At 44.1% G+C, this 18,752-nt stretch overlaps 1 protein-coding gene across 1 annotated transcript; it reads right to left on the bottom strand.

Moving 5' to 3' along the window:
- Positions 1 to 18,044, bottom strand: CAPSL (calcyphosine like). The gene is made up of 5 exons (XM_032212625.1): positions 17,931 to 18,044; positions 12,327 to 12,463; positions 7,141 to 7,318; positions 2,438 to 2,647; positions 1 to 247 (listed from the first exon to the last, which is right to left on the bottom strand). Exons 2-5 carry the CDS (start codon positions 12,461 to 12,463, stop codon positions 146 to 148), a joined length of 627 nt encoding a protein of 208 aa, XP_032068516.1. The 5' UTR covers positions 17,931 to 18,044; the 3' UTR covers positions 1 to 145.
- Between the last annotated feature and the right edge of the window lie 708 nt (positions 18,045 to 18,752).

Genomic DNA, 18,752 nt, shown 5'->3' with positions numbered 1-18,752 from the left:
TCACAGTAAGAATAAGGCATTTTAATTTATTTTGGTAAAGGCTGCCAACGCCATTCTGTATAGCTAGTATAACCACTGTCCTGCACATTGGATGAAGGAGATGTTTAGAGCAAAAGCACAAGAATAACAGAGTCATTTTAGGAGATCAGATTTTCCAAGCATTTTTCATCATCACAATGAAATAGACATCGGTATCTATCGAAGCACTGACACCAGCGTAATAGTTCATGAATTCCTCTGTTGTGACCTACGATAGAAAAGTTTAAAAAAGAAAAAAAGAAAGTTTTTTTTATTTAAATAAATGTGTAAACTATGATGTGCAAGAATTAAAAGATACATTATGTTCTATGGGGAGATTCCCTTTTCGCCTGTATGAGTAGTATGTCCCTCCATCTCAGGCCTCTATCAGAGACCTGGGAGTTTGAGAGTTCTGCACAGTATCTTAGCTGCTCTTAGCACTACTACACTCTTCTGGACAGAGAGCCCCAATGTTGTTCCTGGGATCTGTCGGAGTCAGTTTTCCAGCTTAAAGAAATGTGTCAGAGTGTGCATAGTGTGACTACTTTTTTGAGACATGCAAACATACATACATACATACATACATGCATACATACATACAACACACACACAAACACACATCCTAGACAAAACCAGGCAATCGATCAATCTTCAACTATAACATGGAAGCACCCACACACAGAGAGACACCTTCACATGGCCTCCCTTATATAGACAGTTTCTTAAAGTGGCAGTAACCCTGCTGACTCATTCTCATTGCATCATCTCAGTTTACAGGTTTACAGTAGCCTTACAGTTAGTCAGCTGTTAAATCATCATTTGGTGTTGTGACTCCTAAGTTGGGAAAGTGGCTCCAACAGAACCCAGGAACAACATCAGGTCTCTCTGTCCAGGAGAGCGCAGTGCTAAAATTGGGAGTACTTTGGCCTTCTTTTCCACATTGTCTCCTTCAGGCCCTGGTACTTCTCCATTCCCCAAACCTTCCTGATGTCGCTGTTGCTTGGCATGCTACATCTGTCACCACCATATTCCCCTGGTCCTTGTATGGTCAACCCCAAAGTCATTTTGGAGCATCTTCAGGGCTGCCACAACAAGACTGGCTGGAGCTGTGGGAACGGGAGAGGGGAATAGAGATAGCTGGGGACTTTTGTAGCCAAAATAAAATTCTTTCTCCTTGGAACCAAGGATGTTTCCACCAGGTGCTGGGGAGGCGTGGACTAAAACCAACTGGAGTTTGGATGGTGACCTGATTGGACCATGTGATGGACATGTGGATGGGGGAGAGAGAACTTTTACTTTTAATTTGGGTGGGGAAAACCACAGGACTTTCAGATTCGGGTTTTCACCAGATGTGCCAATATGACATGCCTAATAAATCTGTACTTTGAGGAACACTCAGGCCTTAGAGTTTTGGTTGCGTTGGGTCTGTTACTAGCATCACTGACATATATACTATCACAATGTCTGGCTGGTTGGCTAGTACCTGCCTGTCTGTCTGGATCTGGAAGTCTCATAGGACCTTGATCTTAAAATCTGCCTAGGTTTGTCAAGGTACAATTCAATTGCACTGCTCTTACAAGAAGCATGAAGAACAATCCCATTGAAAGAAAGAAGTGAAACGTGTTTTACTGGAATACAAGATCTATAGAACCTGCCACATTGACCACATAATATACGAGCCAACCCTACCCTTCCCCTCACTTTTTTCTTATGAAAACCACCAAGAGTCTGGCTTTAATTTCACAATTCTAGAACAAAATTAAGCATCGTAAGAGATATAGAAACATAGTTTGCATAATCTCAGTGAATTTCCTTTAAAAGGTAAGATATATTCTATTTTCCTATGGGACAGGGGTCAACAAACTGTGGCTTTGGAGCCGCATATGGCTCTTTCATATCTCTGCTGCGACTCCCTGTCGCCGGTTGGCTCCACAATTGATAGGGTTAAGGTTAGGGTTAGTGCTTTTGGTTAGGACAGGTAGAGGAAAGAGGACGCTGCACTAGGAGGAGACTCTGGTGGGGGAACCAGACTTCCGATTGGCAGAGGAAAAAGGATGCCACACTAGGAGGAGACTCAATCATGGGGGAACCAGAATTCCGGTCAGCTCCAGAATTGAAAGTGGGGCTTTCTATTAGGACCTTTGTGGCTCTTGTGTTCAAGGTTGCCGACCCCTGCTAAGGAGTAAGTTGCATTCTAGGGCTCTGGGGGAATGGAAAGAGGCAGAACTATTGAGTATCAATATACAGTGCATGATGCCTCCTTTCTATGTTGAGTGGCTGCCCAGGAGGAGGACAAAGAGGAAAGATTTCTATTGACAATTTCAACAAATTCCTCTTAAAAAAACAACAACAGAGCCTATGGAATGTGTGACATGATTGACTTAACTTTGGCTTTGCTTTTAATCTCCTTCTCACTTACTTGTCCATCTTTATCATAGGGTGAATCAAAGTTGTCCAGGAAAGTCCTAAAAACCTGCTCTTCACTCCATTCTCCATTTTGGTACTTGGGATGATGTTTTACATTGTAGACCCCTTGCAAATCTTCAATGGTGATGACTCCGTCCCCGGTCTTATCTAGCTTTCGAAAAGCTTGCATGATGACTTCTTTCCTTGCATTGGACATAGCAGGCTAAGAAAAAAGCATAAAGCAGCATTATTTTAAGGCCACTTTCTTCCTAGCCTTATGTTGTTACTTTCCATTTCATAATATCTAAAGTGGGTTTGGAGAGTTATGTTTCCTCTAACATTTTCAGAACATTAAATGAAAAATGTGAACATAGATGGTGAAAAGGAAAAAAAAAGAACAGTGCCGAAGAATAGTGGATGCAGTGTAGAAAAATATGACATAACTAAATCAAAGCAGGGAAACCTACCGTATTTTTTGAAGTATAAGATGCACCAGAGTATAAGGCGCACTAAGATTTTGAAGAGGCAAATTTTTTAAAAAAAGTTTTTGCACTCTGCAGATCTCCCAAAAATGGCCGGTTTCTCATGAAAATGGGCCCGTTTTTTGTTTAAAAAATGGCATACATAGCCTTTAGGAGGCTTATAGAGTACTCCTGGGGGCTGGGGGGACCCAAAAATGAGCAAAATACAGCCTGTTTTTCATGAAAAGGGGCCCGTTTTTTGTCAAAAAAGGGGGCATGCATAGCCTTTAGGAGGCTTATAGAGTGCTCCTGAGGGCTGGGGGCGGGAGCAAAAACAGCCTGTTTTCGCTCATTTTTGCCCTTCCCAGCCACAAGGAGCACTCTGGAAGCCTCCTAAAAGCTATGCATGGCCATTTTTGCAAAGGGGGCGGGGTTTCAGGAGGCCAAAAATGCCTATAAGACACGCCCAGATTTTCAGCCTCCTTTTTTCAGGGAAAAAGGTGCATTTTATACTCCGAAAAATACAGTACGTGCAAATCTCAAAGTTGTTTTTTTCAAGAGACAACTGGACTTTCTGGTTTTTGTTTTTTTTTGAAGACGTTTCGCTTCTCATCCAAGAAGCATCTTCAGCAAGGAATATAAATCCTTTCATTCCCTGCTATTTCATTTTCATTTCATTTCCCTTTATTTGTATGCCGCCCTTTTCCCTGGGGGGACTCAGGGCGGCTCACAGTTCAAAAAAAAAAGGGGGGGGGAAGGACAAACAATTTCCAACATAAAAACAATACAACATATTAAAAAAACACAACAGTCACACAATTTGAGTGGGGTTAGAATCTTAACCCCAGGCCAGCCGGGACAGCCAGATCTTTAAAGCGGCGTGGAAGGACTGGAGGGTGGTGTGGGTCCGAATCTCCACGGGGAGTTCGTTCCAGAGGGTCGGAGCAGCCACCGAGAAGGCTCTCCTCCGGGTAGTTGCCAGTCTACACTGGCTGGATGATGGAATTTGGAGGAGGCCTAATCTATGCGATCGTATTGGTCTGGTGGAGGTAATTGGCACTCTGCTATCCTGTCAGAGTTGAAGAAGCTTCTTGGATGAGAAGTGAAACCTCTTCAAAGAAAAACCAGTAAGTCCAGTTGCCTCTTGAAAAAAGCACCTTTGAGACAACCATGACCTGGATGACTGAGAATCTCCAAAAACATTTAGCTATGTGCAAACCATTACAGTATTTGCTTCTGAGTTCATGTTATACCTTCCAAAATGGTGCTTTGGGACAGCTGGATAACTCCAGTTGTTTACTAGTGTGTGCACCATATTATTTGTAAGCCAAAATGGTGGAAATGCTGATCTATGGAGCTATGCACAGGTTACTGATCTTCTGGGAACTAGTGCTATATTGCATAATCTGATGCATTTTGGCTACCAAATCTTCTCCAGAGGTTTGCTATAATTTTATTTGTATTTGAAAAGAGCAATGGTCTCCTGCCTTATATTCCACTGCGATCCACTGGTTTGAAATTCAACATTAAGAAAAGTAAGATCCTGGCATCCGGCACTCTCAATTCCTGGCAAATAGATGGGGAAGAAATGGAGGTAGTGACAGATTTTATTTTCCTGGGCTCCAAGATCACCACAGATGGGAACTGCAGCCAAGAAATTGAAAGACCCTTGCTCCTGGAGAAGAAAGCTATGGCAAATCTAGACAGCATATTAAAAAGCAGAGACATCACCCTGACAACAAAAGTAGTTATAGTCAAGGTTATGGTTTTCCCAGTTGCAATGTATGGCTCTGAAAGCTGGACCATAAGGAAGGCTGAGCGCCAAAGAACTGAGGCTTTTGAACTCTGGTGCTGGAGAAGACTCCTGCAAGTCCTATGAACCACAAGGTGATCAAACCGGTCAGTCCTAGAGGAGATCAACCCTGACTGCTCTTTAGAAGGCCAGATCCTGAAGATGAAACTCAAATATTTTGGCCACCTAATGAGAAGGAAAGACTCACTGGAGAAGAGCCTAATGCTGGGAATGATAGAGGGCAAAAGAAGAAGGGACGACAGAGAATGACATGGCTGGATGGAATCACCAAAGCAGTTGGTGTGAGCTTAAATGGACTCCAGAGGATGGTAGAGGACAGGAAGGCCTGGAGGAACCTTGTCCATGGGGTCGTGATGGGTTGGATACGACTTCGCAACTAACAACAACAAAAATCCACTGGTTGTTCTTTGTGATTTGGCTACTCAGGCTCAATTCCTTTGTAACGGAGAACAATGGTTTTGAGTTGGTGGTGAGGAGGAAGCACTGCTGGCATCTGAGTTATATTTTTGTGCCACTCGCTTTAAGACTGAAGGCTCAAAGTTGATGAAAAACAGAATGGCTAGAGATGTAGGGAGATATAGAAACAGCATGTGCAGGAGTTCAAAGGGGCTACAACAGGATTTATTTCTTTTTATAATTGAAACCGATTTGTATCAGTTGGCTTTTCATCTCACAGATGCAACTCCAGGCAGCAAACTGGGATTTCAGAAAATATAAGTACAGCATATACTGCAGCAATAATAGATAACATCTTACCCAGTGCCTCAATCTACGGTGTCTCATGGAGTTGAAAGCTAGTGTACTGTTTGATGTTAAAGACTCTAAAATTCTTCTCTGTAATTTTCATGTAACCACGTACTGTACCTGATAGAAGCCTGCTTTCTAAGTTTCCCTACACAATTGCCACCCATTTGAGAGGCATATCAACCAGTGAATTAAAACCTTATTTAATCACTACTTCCTATCCATACTTTTTATTTTGAAAAAAAAAAAGATTTCTTCTAAGCCACTGTATGTACGTTAATTCCGCTGAGTGTATATTTGCCCTTCCTTTTCTTAGAACAAACATCTTTTATTAACTGTTAGGAAATGTGGGTGGAAACAGATTCACAACAGCACTGATCTCCAGTCAATTAGCATTGCACAGACCAAAATGCCTGGATCAGATCTGCCCCAACATCGTTCTGCATGACCTTGACTCAAATGTGGAGAGCTCACTTCCTGGTAGACTTCAGCGTGTGTGAAGTACTAAGACTTCTGTACCCAGAAAGAGTGTCAGCAATTAACACTGACGTTGAAATGCTCCGGTTAGGGCATTCCTAGCAGCACCTATCAGGGATTTCCCCAAGTTATTTCCCCATACCAACAAACACGTTTGGCCAGTAAATGCACTGATTTTGTTAGCTTTATCAGGTAGATGAGACAGGAAACTCAACCAGATGAGTTAATTCTACTTCATTGTAAAGCTACTGTAATTTAAAGCATCTTGCAAGTCTGAAAGTACATTTTTTCTACTATCTCAGCAGTCCCAACCTTTCTGACTGGGGAGGAGGAGAACTGGGCCACATGAGTGTGCATGCAGCCCCTATGGGCTAGCGCCGTGATGGTGAACCTATGGCACACATGCCACAGGTGGCACATGGAGCCCTCTCTGTGGGCATACAAGCTATTGCCCCACCTCAGCTTCACCGCACATGCACGCGTGCCTCCCACCAGCCAGCTGATTTTCGGGTCTCTGCTGTGCATGCGCAGGGAGAGGGGTGCATGTTAAAAATGTGCATGCATGTGCAGTGGCAGCAGGGGGATCGTGCATGCATGCAGGGGGCATGGGGAGCGTGGCGGGTGCGACATACCCCCATGCCCCGTTTTTGGTCCCAGGAGGCTTCAGGTCCAAAACGGGGCATGGGGGGGGTCACACACGCAGTGTAGGGGCACAGGAAGCACAGGGGTTTTTACACGCGCATGCACATTGCATTATGGGTATGGGCACACGCATGCGTGCTTTCAGCACATGATGACAAAAAGGTTACCCATCACTGGGCTAGCGTGAGCGGCAGGCTAACAGGCATGTGCGCGAGTGCCCATCAGCCCACTATTCCTGCAAGTTGAGCTGCATGCATGTGTACGCGCTAGCCAGCCACTCATGTGGCCCAATTCTGAATAGGACAAGGCCTGGTAGTGGGCTGTGGCCTGGGGGTTGGGGATCCCTGTGCTGTCTCCTTTGCAGGGAGAACTAGGGAAGGTCCCTTCTGAGCTTTTTGCTCTGCCCACTATCCAGTGTGGGCTATGCTGTCTCTTATCTGACCGTCCCCTGGGCAACATCTCTTCACCTGGTCTCCCAAGGCCTTTCCCACACACACCAGGGTGGAGCTGGATATGACATAGCCTGTGTCAATGCAACAATGTGGGACACTAATTTTGTTGTTGCTGCTTCACACTCACTCTTAATGTTAGGAGAAATTCATCAAAGTCAATTGTTCCGTTCCCATCTTTATCGAAGGTTTGGAAAATCTTTTCGGCTTCGGCTTTGTCGATCAGCACAGCGTAATCATGGAGCCCTTTCGTGAACTCTTTGAAATCAAGGGTCCTGCTTTTGTCGTCATCCATGATGCGGAAAGCCCTGAAGAAAAGAAGGTTGACTGTAAAGAAAAGAGTTACAAAGATCAAAGAGGAAGAGAAATAGGACAATGATGTACAAATCTAGGAAAGAAGCCTTTAAGGAAAACAACAAGAGTGTTGCTTCTGAGATACAGTCTATCAAGATGTTCGGCTGCGTACAGAACGGGTGTTCCCAGCTTCGGGTGCTAAATATTATACAGTTTGAATGTTTATGTTACTTCTATAGCAACTAATTTGAGCAACTCGTACATAACCAAGCCCCATCTTTACCTGGTATAGAATGGTATTTCTAATCTTAATCAAAGAGAAGGTATGTGCAGATATAGTAAACTTGGGTCAACCTACACATCCTTGAATTGGGCTTGAATGGCATTTGGACAGTTATATGCACATGTATGAAAAGCCTAACTAGCAATGAACAAATTGAAAAATCAGTTTAAGTAAGATCGATGTGGCACGAACAAATGATCCATTTGGAGTATTCAGCTACATGTGGATATGATGGCTTTTCCCTTGAAAAGTTAGATCAGCAATCCTGGATTTTTTTTTTCTTTTCTTTTAATGACTCTGTAATCCCTTGCATTGGGGTGGAGTCAGGGCAACTGAATGGAGCTGAGCATTTACTGGTGGGATGCCCTTCCAGACACCTACATGAAGCTCACAGCAGATATTTTTTCTTGGTGCCCAGAGAGAGAGAAATATCTGCCACTACCGAGGATCGAACTCATCCTTCTTGATTGCGAGGTGAGAGCTGCTCAGATCAGCAATTCTGAATGTGAGTGTATATATTAAAGCGACTGTTATTTCTAATTTTTACACCCTCTTGGCTTGAACTACTTTTCGCTACTCTTACTGAGGACCTAATTGCAATCTTCCTGGACAAAGACTGCTTGGGCAAATTATCTTTGAACTGGTGACATCTGTTTTAGCTGACTACTAGATAGGTCTACTAGAACATAAGCAGTGCCCTGCTAGATTAGAATTCCAGCCCATCAGAATCAGAATAGAGCTGGAAGGGACCTTGGAGGTCTTTTAGTCCTGCTCCCTGCTCAAGAAGGAGATCCTATACCAGCGATGGCGAACCTTTTTTGGCTCGCATGCCATAAGTGAGGGGAGTGCAGGGGGGGCATGCATGGGTGTGCCACACCCATAATGCAATGCACGACTCCCCCCAGCCCGCATGCGCACATGACAGGCGTGACCCCCCAATTTTTGCATGCTTTTTTCACCCTCCCCAGGCTCCAGAGACTTTATAGGAGCCTGAGGAGGGCAAAAACAGCCTCCCCCCCCGGAAGCCCTCCAGAGGCTTCAGGAGCTTCCCTGAAGCCTCCGGAGGGCAAAAAATGACCCTATGAGTAAACCGGAAGTCATTTCCGGGTTGCTTATGGGGCTGATTTTAGCCCTCTGGAGCATTCAGGAGCCCTTAGGAGGCTTCCCTGAAGGCTCCGGAAGACAAAAAACGACTTTACAAGCAAACCAGAAGTCACTTGGAAGTCGCATGTGCGCTGGCCAGCTGACAGGGTAATGTCCTGAAAAATGGCTCCGCGTGCCACCTGTGGCATGCATGCCATAGATTCACCATCCCGGTCCTATACCATTTCAGACAAGTGACTGTCCAGTCTCTTCTTAAAAACCTCCAATGATGAAGCACCTGTTACAGCTTCCAAAGGCAAGCTGTTTCACTGGCTAATTGTCCTCACTCTTAGGAAGTTTCTCCTTAATTCCAGGTTGCTTCCCTCCATGATTAGTTTCCATCCATTGTTTCTTGTCCTGCCTTTTGGTGCTTTGGAAAATAAATTGACCCCCTCCTCTTTGCGGCAGCATCTCAAATACTGGAATACTGCTATTATCAGATGTGGGTTCCTACCAGTACGGTCTGGTTCGGCCGGATAAGTAGTAACTCCAGCAGACAAGTGACCGTATCGGTTCTATCCTCAGCGGTGCCATCTTGGTTTTCTGTTCTGCCCTTTTTAATGTTGTGCACATGCGCAGACCATTTTAAGTGCAAATGTGCACGCGCATGCAAACTTTTTTGGGCTCCGAGCTGGTAGTAATGGCGGCAGGAACCCACCCCTGGCTAGCATGTCTGCCTTACTCCTTCTTTACTCTAGTGTAGCAATCTGTTATCATGGTGACTGTGAGGTCCAAGCCAGTGGTGAGATTCAATTTTTTTTACTATCAGTTCTGTGGTTGTGGCTTGGTGGGTGTGGCTTGGTGGGCATGGCAGGGGAAGAACACTGCAAAATCCCCATTTCCTCCTGATCAGCTGGGACTCAGGAGGCAGAGAATAGATGGGGGTGGGGCCAGTCAGAGGTGGTATTTACCGGTTCTCTGAACTACTCAAAGTTTTCACTACCAGTTCTCCAGAACTGGTCAGAACCTGCTGAATACCATCACTGATATACTTCCAATCTTTCTTGCTTGGATTTGTTGGATTATGGGTGAGCAATGTCAGATGGGGGACAAATATAAGATTTTGCATTGTTACAATAAAACCTGGAGTCATAACTGATGTGTAAACATCTTGAATCTGGGGTAACCATATATCAAACGTGAGATAGGCAGAAGCTAGGCTAATGGCACAGAATAGAACAGGAGTCTCCAACCTTGGCAACTTTAAGACTTGTGGACTTCAACTCCTAGAATTCCTTAGCCAGCAAAGCAAAACTGGCTGAATATCATCTCTGGTCCAAGCCCAGGGAAGATGCATTGAATTCCAAGTCCATGAGTACATTTGTTTACTCCTAATGGACAGAATATTGCCAAACTAAAACTATAATCCTCCACCTGATAGATGTATCCTGAGAGATTCTAAGCTGCTGCTACCCTGAACCTCTCCTCTCCCTACACCCCATAGGTAGCTTGGGACTACGTAGTCTCTTAATTCGGACTTCTCTCTGGAATGTACCATCTCCCCGCTAGGAAATCTCTGTGCTACCAAGAGTCTCCTCCAGTGCTTCTCCAGGTATACATTCCATCACAATGGCCAACCAATGGCCCAAGGAGGTCCACAAGTGTTCCACCAGATGGTCCTCAGAAGCAGTCATCTTGCCAGCAAGGAGTCCCATGATGACTTCCATGAATTGCTCCAATATTTATTTGAAGCCAGCTAAGCTGGTTGCCAGCACCACATCTCGGAGTATGAGTCTCTCTTTAGAAAATAGCTCAAGCACGGCGGTTGCTGAAAAAATACAACAATTGCTAACCGAGGTGGGTCATATGGAACAGGCTGTGCCAATTTTGGAGTAGTTATAATAACCAAAGGTTTGTTTCTAGGCATAATTGACATTTCAGAATTGAATGTGCAATGGTAAAAATGCCTTTGGCTGGAATATCTCAAGGATCATCATTTTCTGTTCTCCTACATAAACCTACTCATCCATTGGGATTGGCCTTATATCCTGCTTGAGAAGTGATATGCTATAAATTAGAAGATGAGTAAATGTGGACATTTTCAATTTTAATACCCTTTTTATGGAATTTACCCTATTAAAATGTTTTCTTAATTAATTAATTAATTTTTATTTATTTTTTTGCCACACAAAGAACAACTTTTTCTTTGTTAGCCTATTTTCCCTTTCACTGGATTTCTAGTGACTATTGTGTTATGAACCTGCTGTATTTATCTATCTCTTTCTATTCTAGAAACCAAGATGATAGAATGACTAATACATTTATCTAGAAAAGTTAAATACAGTTCAATGTCTATGGAGATTCTTAATCATCCAGATCAGGGCTCTCCCAATGATGCTTTTTTCATCCAAGAAGTGAAACCAAGAAAGTCCAGTTGCCTCTTGAAAAAAACACCTTCGGGTTAAATACAGTTCAATACACAACAAGCACAAATTATTCACAGAACACAGAGTCCCGTCATTCTGAAACTTTTTTAGGGTTTTCAGATAAAAAACGTATCATGCAATTAATCTCCTTTGACCACAGAATTTTTCCCCCCGTTAGATGGCATGCCGCAAGAAAAAACTTGTTTCTAGATCTCTTTGCTATTGTTGTGGCCCGCTAGCAGCCAGCAAACTTAGCAGCAGATTCGGACAGTAAGGAGGTTGGGGAGGAACATGGGCCAGTCCTGGAGTCTGGGGAAGGCTCTGATAAGGGCTCTGTGTCAGAGGCAGAGAGGGGGCCAGGGCTTCTGACAGTTATCAGCTGCCTTGGGAGTCAGACATCAGTGAGGCAGACGAACCGCTGGAGCCTGTTCCCAGTGTTCGCATGTGCAGAGCTACCAGGAGAAGGGAACAGCTAAGGAACAAGGGTCAATTTGGGAGTAAGGCCACAGGTGGATGGTGAATGGCCCCTCCCGTAGGGAATGAAAGAGGAGCGAAAAGGGAGGGGTCTTTGCAGGAGACAATTTAGTTCATTCCTGCATTCTTGCCAAGCATTGTGGCGTCTGAAAGATATCGGCCTGGCCACTCTCCAAGCCTGATAAAGGTCGGTAATTGTGAATTATCTTGAGAGACTATGGGCTGGGACATTGTTGGAGAGGAATTTATTGCAAATTAAATAAAAGGGGTTATCGGGATGAGGACTCGGCTTTGTGCTGCTGGGGAAGCCTAGTTCAGAACAACTATTATCTTGTCATCATCTGGAATTTTCCATCCAGATATAATGAGTAGTAGCACTAGAATCCTTCCTTCCTTCTTCCCTTTTTTTCCTTCCTTCCTTCCCTCCCTCCTTCCTTCCTTCCCCCCTCCCTCCCCATTCAGGTCTTCTTACCTTTTTCTTAATCATGTTTCTTTAATGTGTTAAAAATGTGAAAGAAAATATGAATGCAAACAGAACGTAAGAGCGTGGGGGGAAAGTCCAGCTAAAGTGCAGATTCTCACTCATCCCCAGACAGAGTGGCTGGTTCATGGTCTTAAGTTCTCTGGGACATTTGAAATACAGCTGAAAAGAGGCTGAATTAGCTACTGTAGTTAAAGGATGTGGGCTCCACCACCGTATATGTGTCTGGTTGCCACCAGACGTGGCTTCGTCATCTGTTTCATGGATCCATTTACCTGCCCAGGCCTTTGATGCCTGCTGAGCCCCTCGCCAGGCACTGAAGGCGTAGCTTCTCGATTGGATCGGTAGTGTGGGCAAGGTTTTTCTTGGCTTGGATGGCCATTTCCCTGTCATGTCGTGCAGTGCCCGGCATCTAGAAAAAAGGGAAGTCACTCACCTTAGAAGAAGAATAAAAGGGTTGGAAGGGACCTTGGAGGTTTTCTACCCAACCTCTTGCCCATGGCAAATGTCTGTCCAGACCAGAGGTGGGTTTCTACCAGTTCGCACCTATTCGGTAGAACCGGTTCGTCAAATCTACCGAACCGGTTAGAAGAGGTTCCACCAGTGGACCTGGAAAGCAGGCCACACCTACAGAAGAGGTTCCAAGATTTTTTGAAACCCACCACTGGTCCTTGGATATGATTATTCTACACTATCAAGCTCATATTCATAAAACTCAGTGCCTCTGTGAAAGGTAAGGATGACTACTGCGTTTGTGGTGCAATCAGAACATTGCGTGTGTTGAAGTTGTTTTAACGCAAACCAAAGATGCCTTCTAAAAAACAACTTTACATCATATTCTTATGCATGCCAGTGCTGAGTATGAGGTAATTTAAGGTGGTTCTGACAAGTGTCGTCGGCATCTTCATATCCGGTCACATGGGTGGTAAGCCACTCCCACAAAGGAGGCCACACCCACAGAGTAGGTTCGAACAATTTTTGAAACCCACCACTGGTCCAGACTCTTCTTGATAACCTCCATTGATGGAGCATCCACAACTTCTGGAGGTAAGCCATTCCACGCATTAATTGTTCTCACTCTCAGGAAATTTGTCCTTCTAGGTTGGATCTCTGTTGTGGTCTTCCACAGAGGAAGACCATAACCTCTGTTATGGTCTTCCTCTGTTCTTGTCCTGCCCTCAAGTGCTTGGGTCAAATAGCAGTAGACTTATATACCGCTTCATAGGCCTTTCAGGCCTCTCTAAGCGGTTTACAGAGAGTCAGCATATTGCCCCCAACAATCTGGGTCCTCATTTTACCCACCTCGGAAGGATGGAAGGCTGAGTCAACCCTGAGCCGGTGAGATTTGAACCGCTGACCTGCTGATCTAGCAGTAGCCTGCAGTGCTGCATTTAACCACTGCGCCACCTTGGCTCTCTCCTCGCGTTCAGGGCTTGCACCCTCTCTCCTCTGTGATAACCCCTCAAATGCAGCTATATCAAGCCTAGTCCATCTCTTTATAATACTAGACATACCTCAATCGCTCATCATAAGGTTTAGCCGGGGGGGGGGCTGCTATGGGTTTGCCCGGGTTCGGGAGAACCCATAGCTAATGTTACGGCTGGTTCGGAGAACCTCTAAATCCACCGCCCACCACACCACACCCCTCCCAGGAGTCTCCATGCAGCCCGTTTTGGATGCAAGATAAGTGCACGGCCCCCGTGGAGGCTTGGGAAGGTGGGGGAAAATGGTCCACCCAGAAGTTTTGTTTCCATCCTCCAGAGGTCTCCGGAGCCCAGGGCAGGAAGTTTACGGCCTCCCAGAGGCTCGAGGAAAGCCTCCGGAGCTTGGGGAAGGTGAAAACACACACACACACACACACAGTCGTGGTGCAGGAGGCCAACTAGGCCACACCCACCATGGCCACGCCCACCCAGCAACCATGCAGAGAACCTGTTGCTGAATTTTTTGAAGCCCACACTGGTTTAGCCTTCAGATCTATCATCTTTGTTGTTTTTCTCTGCACTCTTCCTAGGGCCTCAACATCTTTAAAAAAATTTAAAGGCAAAGATTCTATATCAGAGGGAGGGGGGGGGAGAGAGACAGATTCTGGTATCTTGGCCTTAACTGCATCTCCTGCCTTCCAAGCATCTTTAGGAATTGTACCTACGAATGCTAGCGTTCAGGGCTTGCATGAATTCAGACATTGTTAAAGGCACCTGAGCAAACTGGGGCGAAAGTGCTGGTAATTCTAGCACTGTAGAAAATGGCTACTTTGCCAGATAAATGAGGAACTTTTTCTAGAATATAAATATGTGGCTCTGAAGAGGAAGAACACTCCAAAAGAATTTAAGGTTACATTTTTCAATGTTTAAAAAACATTTTAATAAGGTAATTAATACATATCGATGTTAAACTAGTTTAGGCAGCTTCATCCCTCATGAGTTGGACAATGGTCAAACAGAGATTTCAAACCAAAGTTTGAAAAAATATTATGCAGAATGCTAAAGTTAAGGAAAAGCAAGGAAAGCAGCTAGGATATCCTTCTTTGCCAAACAAATACGAGTGGAAACACACACAAACACAAACACACACACACACACACACACACACACACACACACACACGATGTTAGCAACCAGGTCCTAAGAATGTTTCCTTGGAAGCAATCTTTTCTATTTCACTGCAGTTTAATTACTATAGCTCAATTTGTAAAGATTTGAACTCCCAACGGTTTGAGTTATTCACTTGAGTTATTATGCACGCCTTATTTATTTATGAGCTATGTATTCATTATGAGCCGTGGTGGCGCAGTGGTTAGAATGCAGTACTGCAGGCTACTTCTGCTACTGTGGGCTGCCAGCAGTTTGGCACTTCACGTCTCATCAGGTCAAGGTTGACTCAGCCTTCCATCCTTCAGAGGACCCAGATTGTTGGGGCCAATATGCTGACACTGTAAACCCTTAGAGGGGGAGTGTAAAGCACCATGAAGCGGTATATACCCGTATTTTTCGGAGTATAAGACACACTGGAGTATAAGACCCACCAAGGTTTTGAAGAGGCAAATTTTAAAAAAAGGTTTTGCACTCTGTAAACCTCCCAAAACCGGCCCGTTTTTAATGAAAATGGGCCTGTTGTTTTTTTTTACAAAAAAAGGGCATGAATAGCCCTTAGGAGGCTTGTAGAGTGTTCCGGGGGGAGGGGCAAAAACGAGCAAAAAATGGCCAGTTTTTCATAAAAATGGGCCTGTTTTTTGTCAAAAAGGGCATTAGGAAGCTTATAGAGTGCTCCTGGGGATTGGGGGGGGCAAAATTTCTGCCCTCCCCAGCCCCCAGGAGCTCTCTGAAAACTTCCTACAAGCTATGCACGACCGTTTTGGTGAAGGGGCGGGGTTTCAAGAGGCAAAAAATGCTGTATTCAGTGTATAAGACACACCCAGATTTTTAGCCTCTTTTTTTGAGGGAAAAGGGTGCGTCTTATACTCCGAAAAAATACGGTAAGCCTCAGTGCTAGTGCTATTGATTTATTCATTCATTTGTTTGTTTGTTGTCCTTTCTCATTTAGTCATTCATCCAATTTGTATAGTTGCCCATCACACATTTGTGATTCTGGGTGGCTTACAATTAAACCATAAACAATGCTAAAAAAAAAACCCACTCAAAAATAAAATGATAATATGAGGAATAGAAAATGTTAAAATAATTCCAAACAAAAAATTGTTTCTGCACATGCACAGAAGCAAAAAACAAAATGGTGGTGCCTATGGCGCTGCCGATAGAACTGGTTCAGGTGCATGGCCAGCTGGGTTGCTCAGCCGAACCAGTCGAAACCGGTGGGAGCCCAACTCTGTCCCACACCCGTCTCTGATTCCCAGGCCAGATGGCAAAGCCATCTTCAGGCCCTTCTGGAAGGTTGTCAAGGTTAAGCCCAGCATGATCTCAGGAGGAATGATGACCATAGGGTGGGGACAACAGCAGAAAAGACCCTCTTGGGTCCCACAACCACCCTTTTCTGCTGGGTCTGATGGGATGGGTAGATGTCATGGGGGATCCTTCTAATATATGTATGTATACATGTTTCTGGGAACATGGTGGCTCAGTGGCTAAGACGCTGACCTTGTCGATCAGAAAGTTCAGCGGTTCGAACCCCTAGCGCCATGTAACAGAGTGAGCTCCTGTTCCTTGTCCCAGCTTCTGCCAATCTAGCAGTTCAAAAGCATGTAAAAATGCAAGTAGAAAAATAGGAACCACTTTTGTTGGGAAGGTAATAGCATCCCGTGTGCCTTCGGTGTTGCGTCATGCCGGCCACACGACCATAGAGACGTCTTTGGACAACACTGGCTCTTTGGCTTTGAAACAGAGATGAGCACCGCCCCGTAGAGTCGGGAACGACTAGCACTATGTGCGAGGGGAAACGTTACCTTTACATATGCATGTTTTGATGTCAGTTCTTTCTTTTCCCATGCAGAGTACACCACAGTAATCCATATGGGAGGTGATTAGAACCTCTCCTTGTTCAGGAATTGGTGCAAATGGCACATGACATAAAAGCCCTTGTAGCTATGACTGTCACCTTGTCTTTCAGTAGGAGTTGTGTGTCCCCAGATTGCACACCTGGTTTGTCTGGCAAAGTGCAGTTTCATGCCGCACCAAAGATGTCAAATTCTCAGATCCAGGTGATCCCTGGCTTTGCTACTGTCTGGGGAGCGTTTGGAGAGCAGCCTTTCGTTCCTTCTCTCTCTAGAAGATCCCCGTCTATCTATTTATACAAATGCGAACTTAACTTTGCTGAAGTAAAACCAGAAAAAGGATGTTCCAGCAGGTTTGCTTATTATAATTCATGGACTGTGTATGCGTGCATGTAAAACCACAGCAACAATAAAATATGGAGCAGTAATTTCATAATGTCTTCACAAAGGCTTTACAAGCATCTGATAGCATCAATCTGAAAGATCGCTATGAAAAGCACTTGGTTTCCTCCTTAAGGTACAAGATTGCTCAGATGATCTGGCAAAGTCAGGGAAGTAAAGATTTTTAACACAGTATTTAATTCTCTTCTGCCCTTTAAACAAAATAGCATGATCTTTCTTTAAATTTTATACCACAAAGACTCACTACTCTTTTTGGTTTCTGTACCTTATGAAATTTATCTGTCCTGTATTTTAATTGGTTGTTCAACTTCTTGGCTGAAAAGCACTTTAACCCTCATTTAAAAAAATTATTATAAAATACAAAATACAAAAGTAAATAAAAGAGCAGTAAGGAGGGAGGAGAGAAGGGAAGGAGAAGTGAGGAAAGGTGGGGAAAAGAAAAGGAAAAGGAGCATTGACTCCCAACTCTCTCTGTTGTAGGAGAATAAGGCATTAGCATCAAATCACAGTTTTTCGCTTTTCCATAATAATATGAAAAAGTCATTTCTATAAAGATCTACCAATCTAATCGTTAAAACTCAAAATCAAAGTTACATTCTTTCCCACATCAAGCACGAAATTCAGAAGCTGTTTCCATGAGAAGACAAAAGTACTTATGTTCTTTTTTTTACTCAAAGTAGTCAGTTTTGCCATTTCGGTCAACCTCCTTAATCATAATATGACAATGATCGCGTATCTGCTACGTACAATGAAGGCTCTCAGATCCCCCAACTCCACCTTCCCCTGAATCTCAAAATGACACATCAAAGTTGCAATTCATTCTGACTTTGCTACGTATTTTTTTTTTGACTCTCCATAACCCACAGTACAGTATTTATTATCCCAGATGTCCTTTTTAAAATTGAAAGTTAACTTTTTAACTTTCTAAATAGGAAATTCCATTAATAGCAAAGAGGGGGAAAGGCAGGGATGTAAATGACAGAGTAGCCTCTGGAAACCACTGATGAAGGGGAATAAGATGTTCGGTTACCTTGAATCTGTCACCTGTTGCTTCCACCTGCAACTATGGACGCTTCCTTGTAGGGTTGGGGAAAAAAGGCCTATCTCTTCCTTGTGCTTCCTCCCTTCCTCTTGCCTACACGCTCCTCTCCTGATTGGGCTGTGGGGGGAGGATGAACGCAGAAACCAATAGGCAACGAAGTCTGACTGGAAGGCATCAGCTGTCCATCCCTCTCAGGTTACTTGTTTACATATCACTCCCCTGCTTGAAGTTTACTACCTTGTTTCTAAGGTGACGTGGGTTGCCCAGATTGGACTCATGCAACCTGGCTGGGTCTGAATAGTTGAATCTCTTTGGCTAGAGATGCTCTTTCGTGCTACGTTCCTCTCTTTTGCATCTGGCTTTCGGGATGAGTGCAGATCCCAGGAAATGTCTCAGGAAATACTTTATTATCATTATTATTTTGCTGCAAGGGAAAGCTCTCTGTCTTTCAGTGTAGAGGAGGAAAAGGGAATTCACCTGGATCTGCTTTTTCGTTAAATAAAGAAATGGGAAAAGAGAAAATGATGTGGAAGGTTACAATTCAAGGAAAAAGGTTTGACCTTATAGTACATTTGCCCCTGAAATGCTAGGTTTTCTGTGTATATGGTCTGCTGAAGAGTTCTCCAGTCACCGTTATGGAAGGAAAGGTAAGTTCTAGGCAAAGAATTATTTCTTTGAAATATTTAACACAACCTGCTTCAAAACTATTTAGATGAAGAGTATATTTGTACAAAATAAGGTTTTAGATGGTTTTCGGTCAGAGACCATATATACCTTGAAGGGGAAGCTAGATCAAGATTTAATTTACCA

The sequence above is a fragment of the Thamnophis elegans genome, chromosome 3 (assembly GCF_009769535.1).
Source record: "Thamnophis elegans isolate rThaEle1 chromosome 3, rThaEle1.pri, whole genome shotgun sequence".
NCBI lineage: Eukaryota > Metazoa > Chordata > Lepidosauria > Squamata > Colubridae > Thamnophis > Thamnophis elegans.
This window is presented reverse-complemented; position numbering and strand designations above follow the sequence as displayed.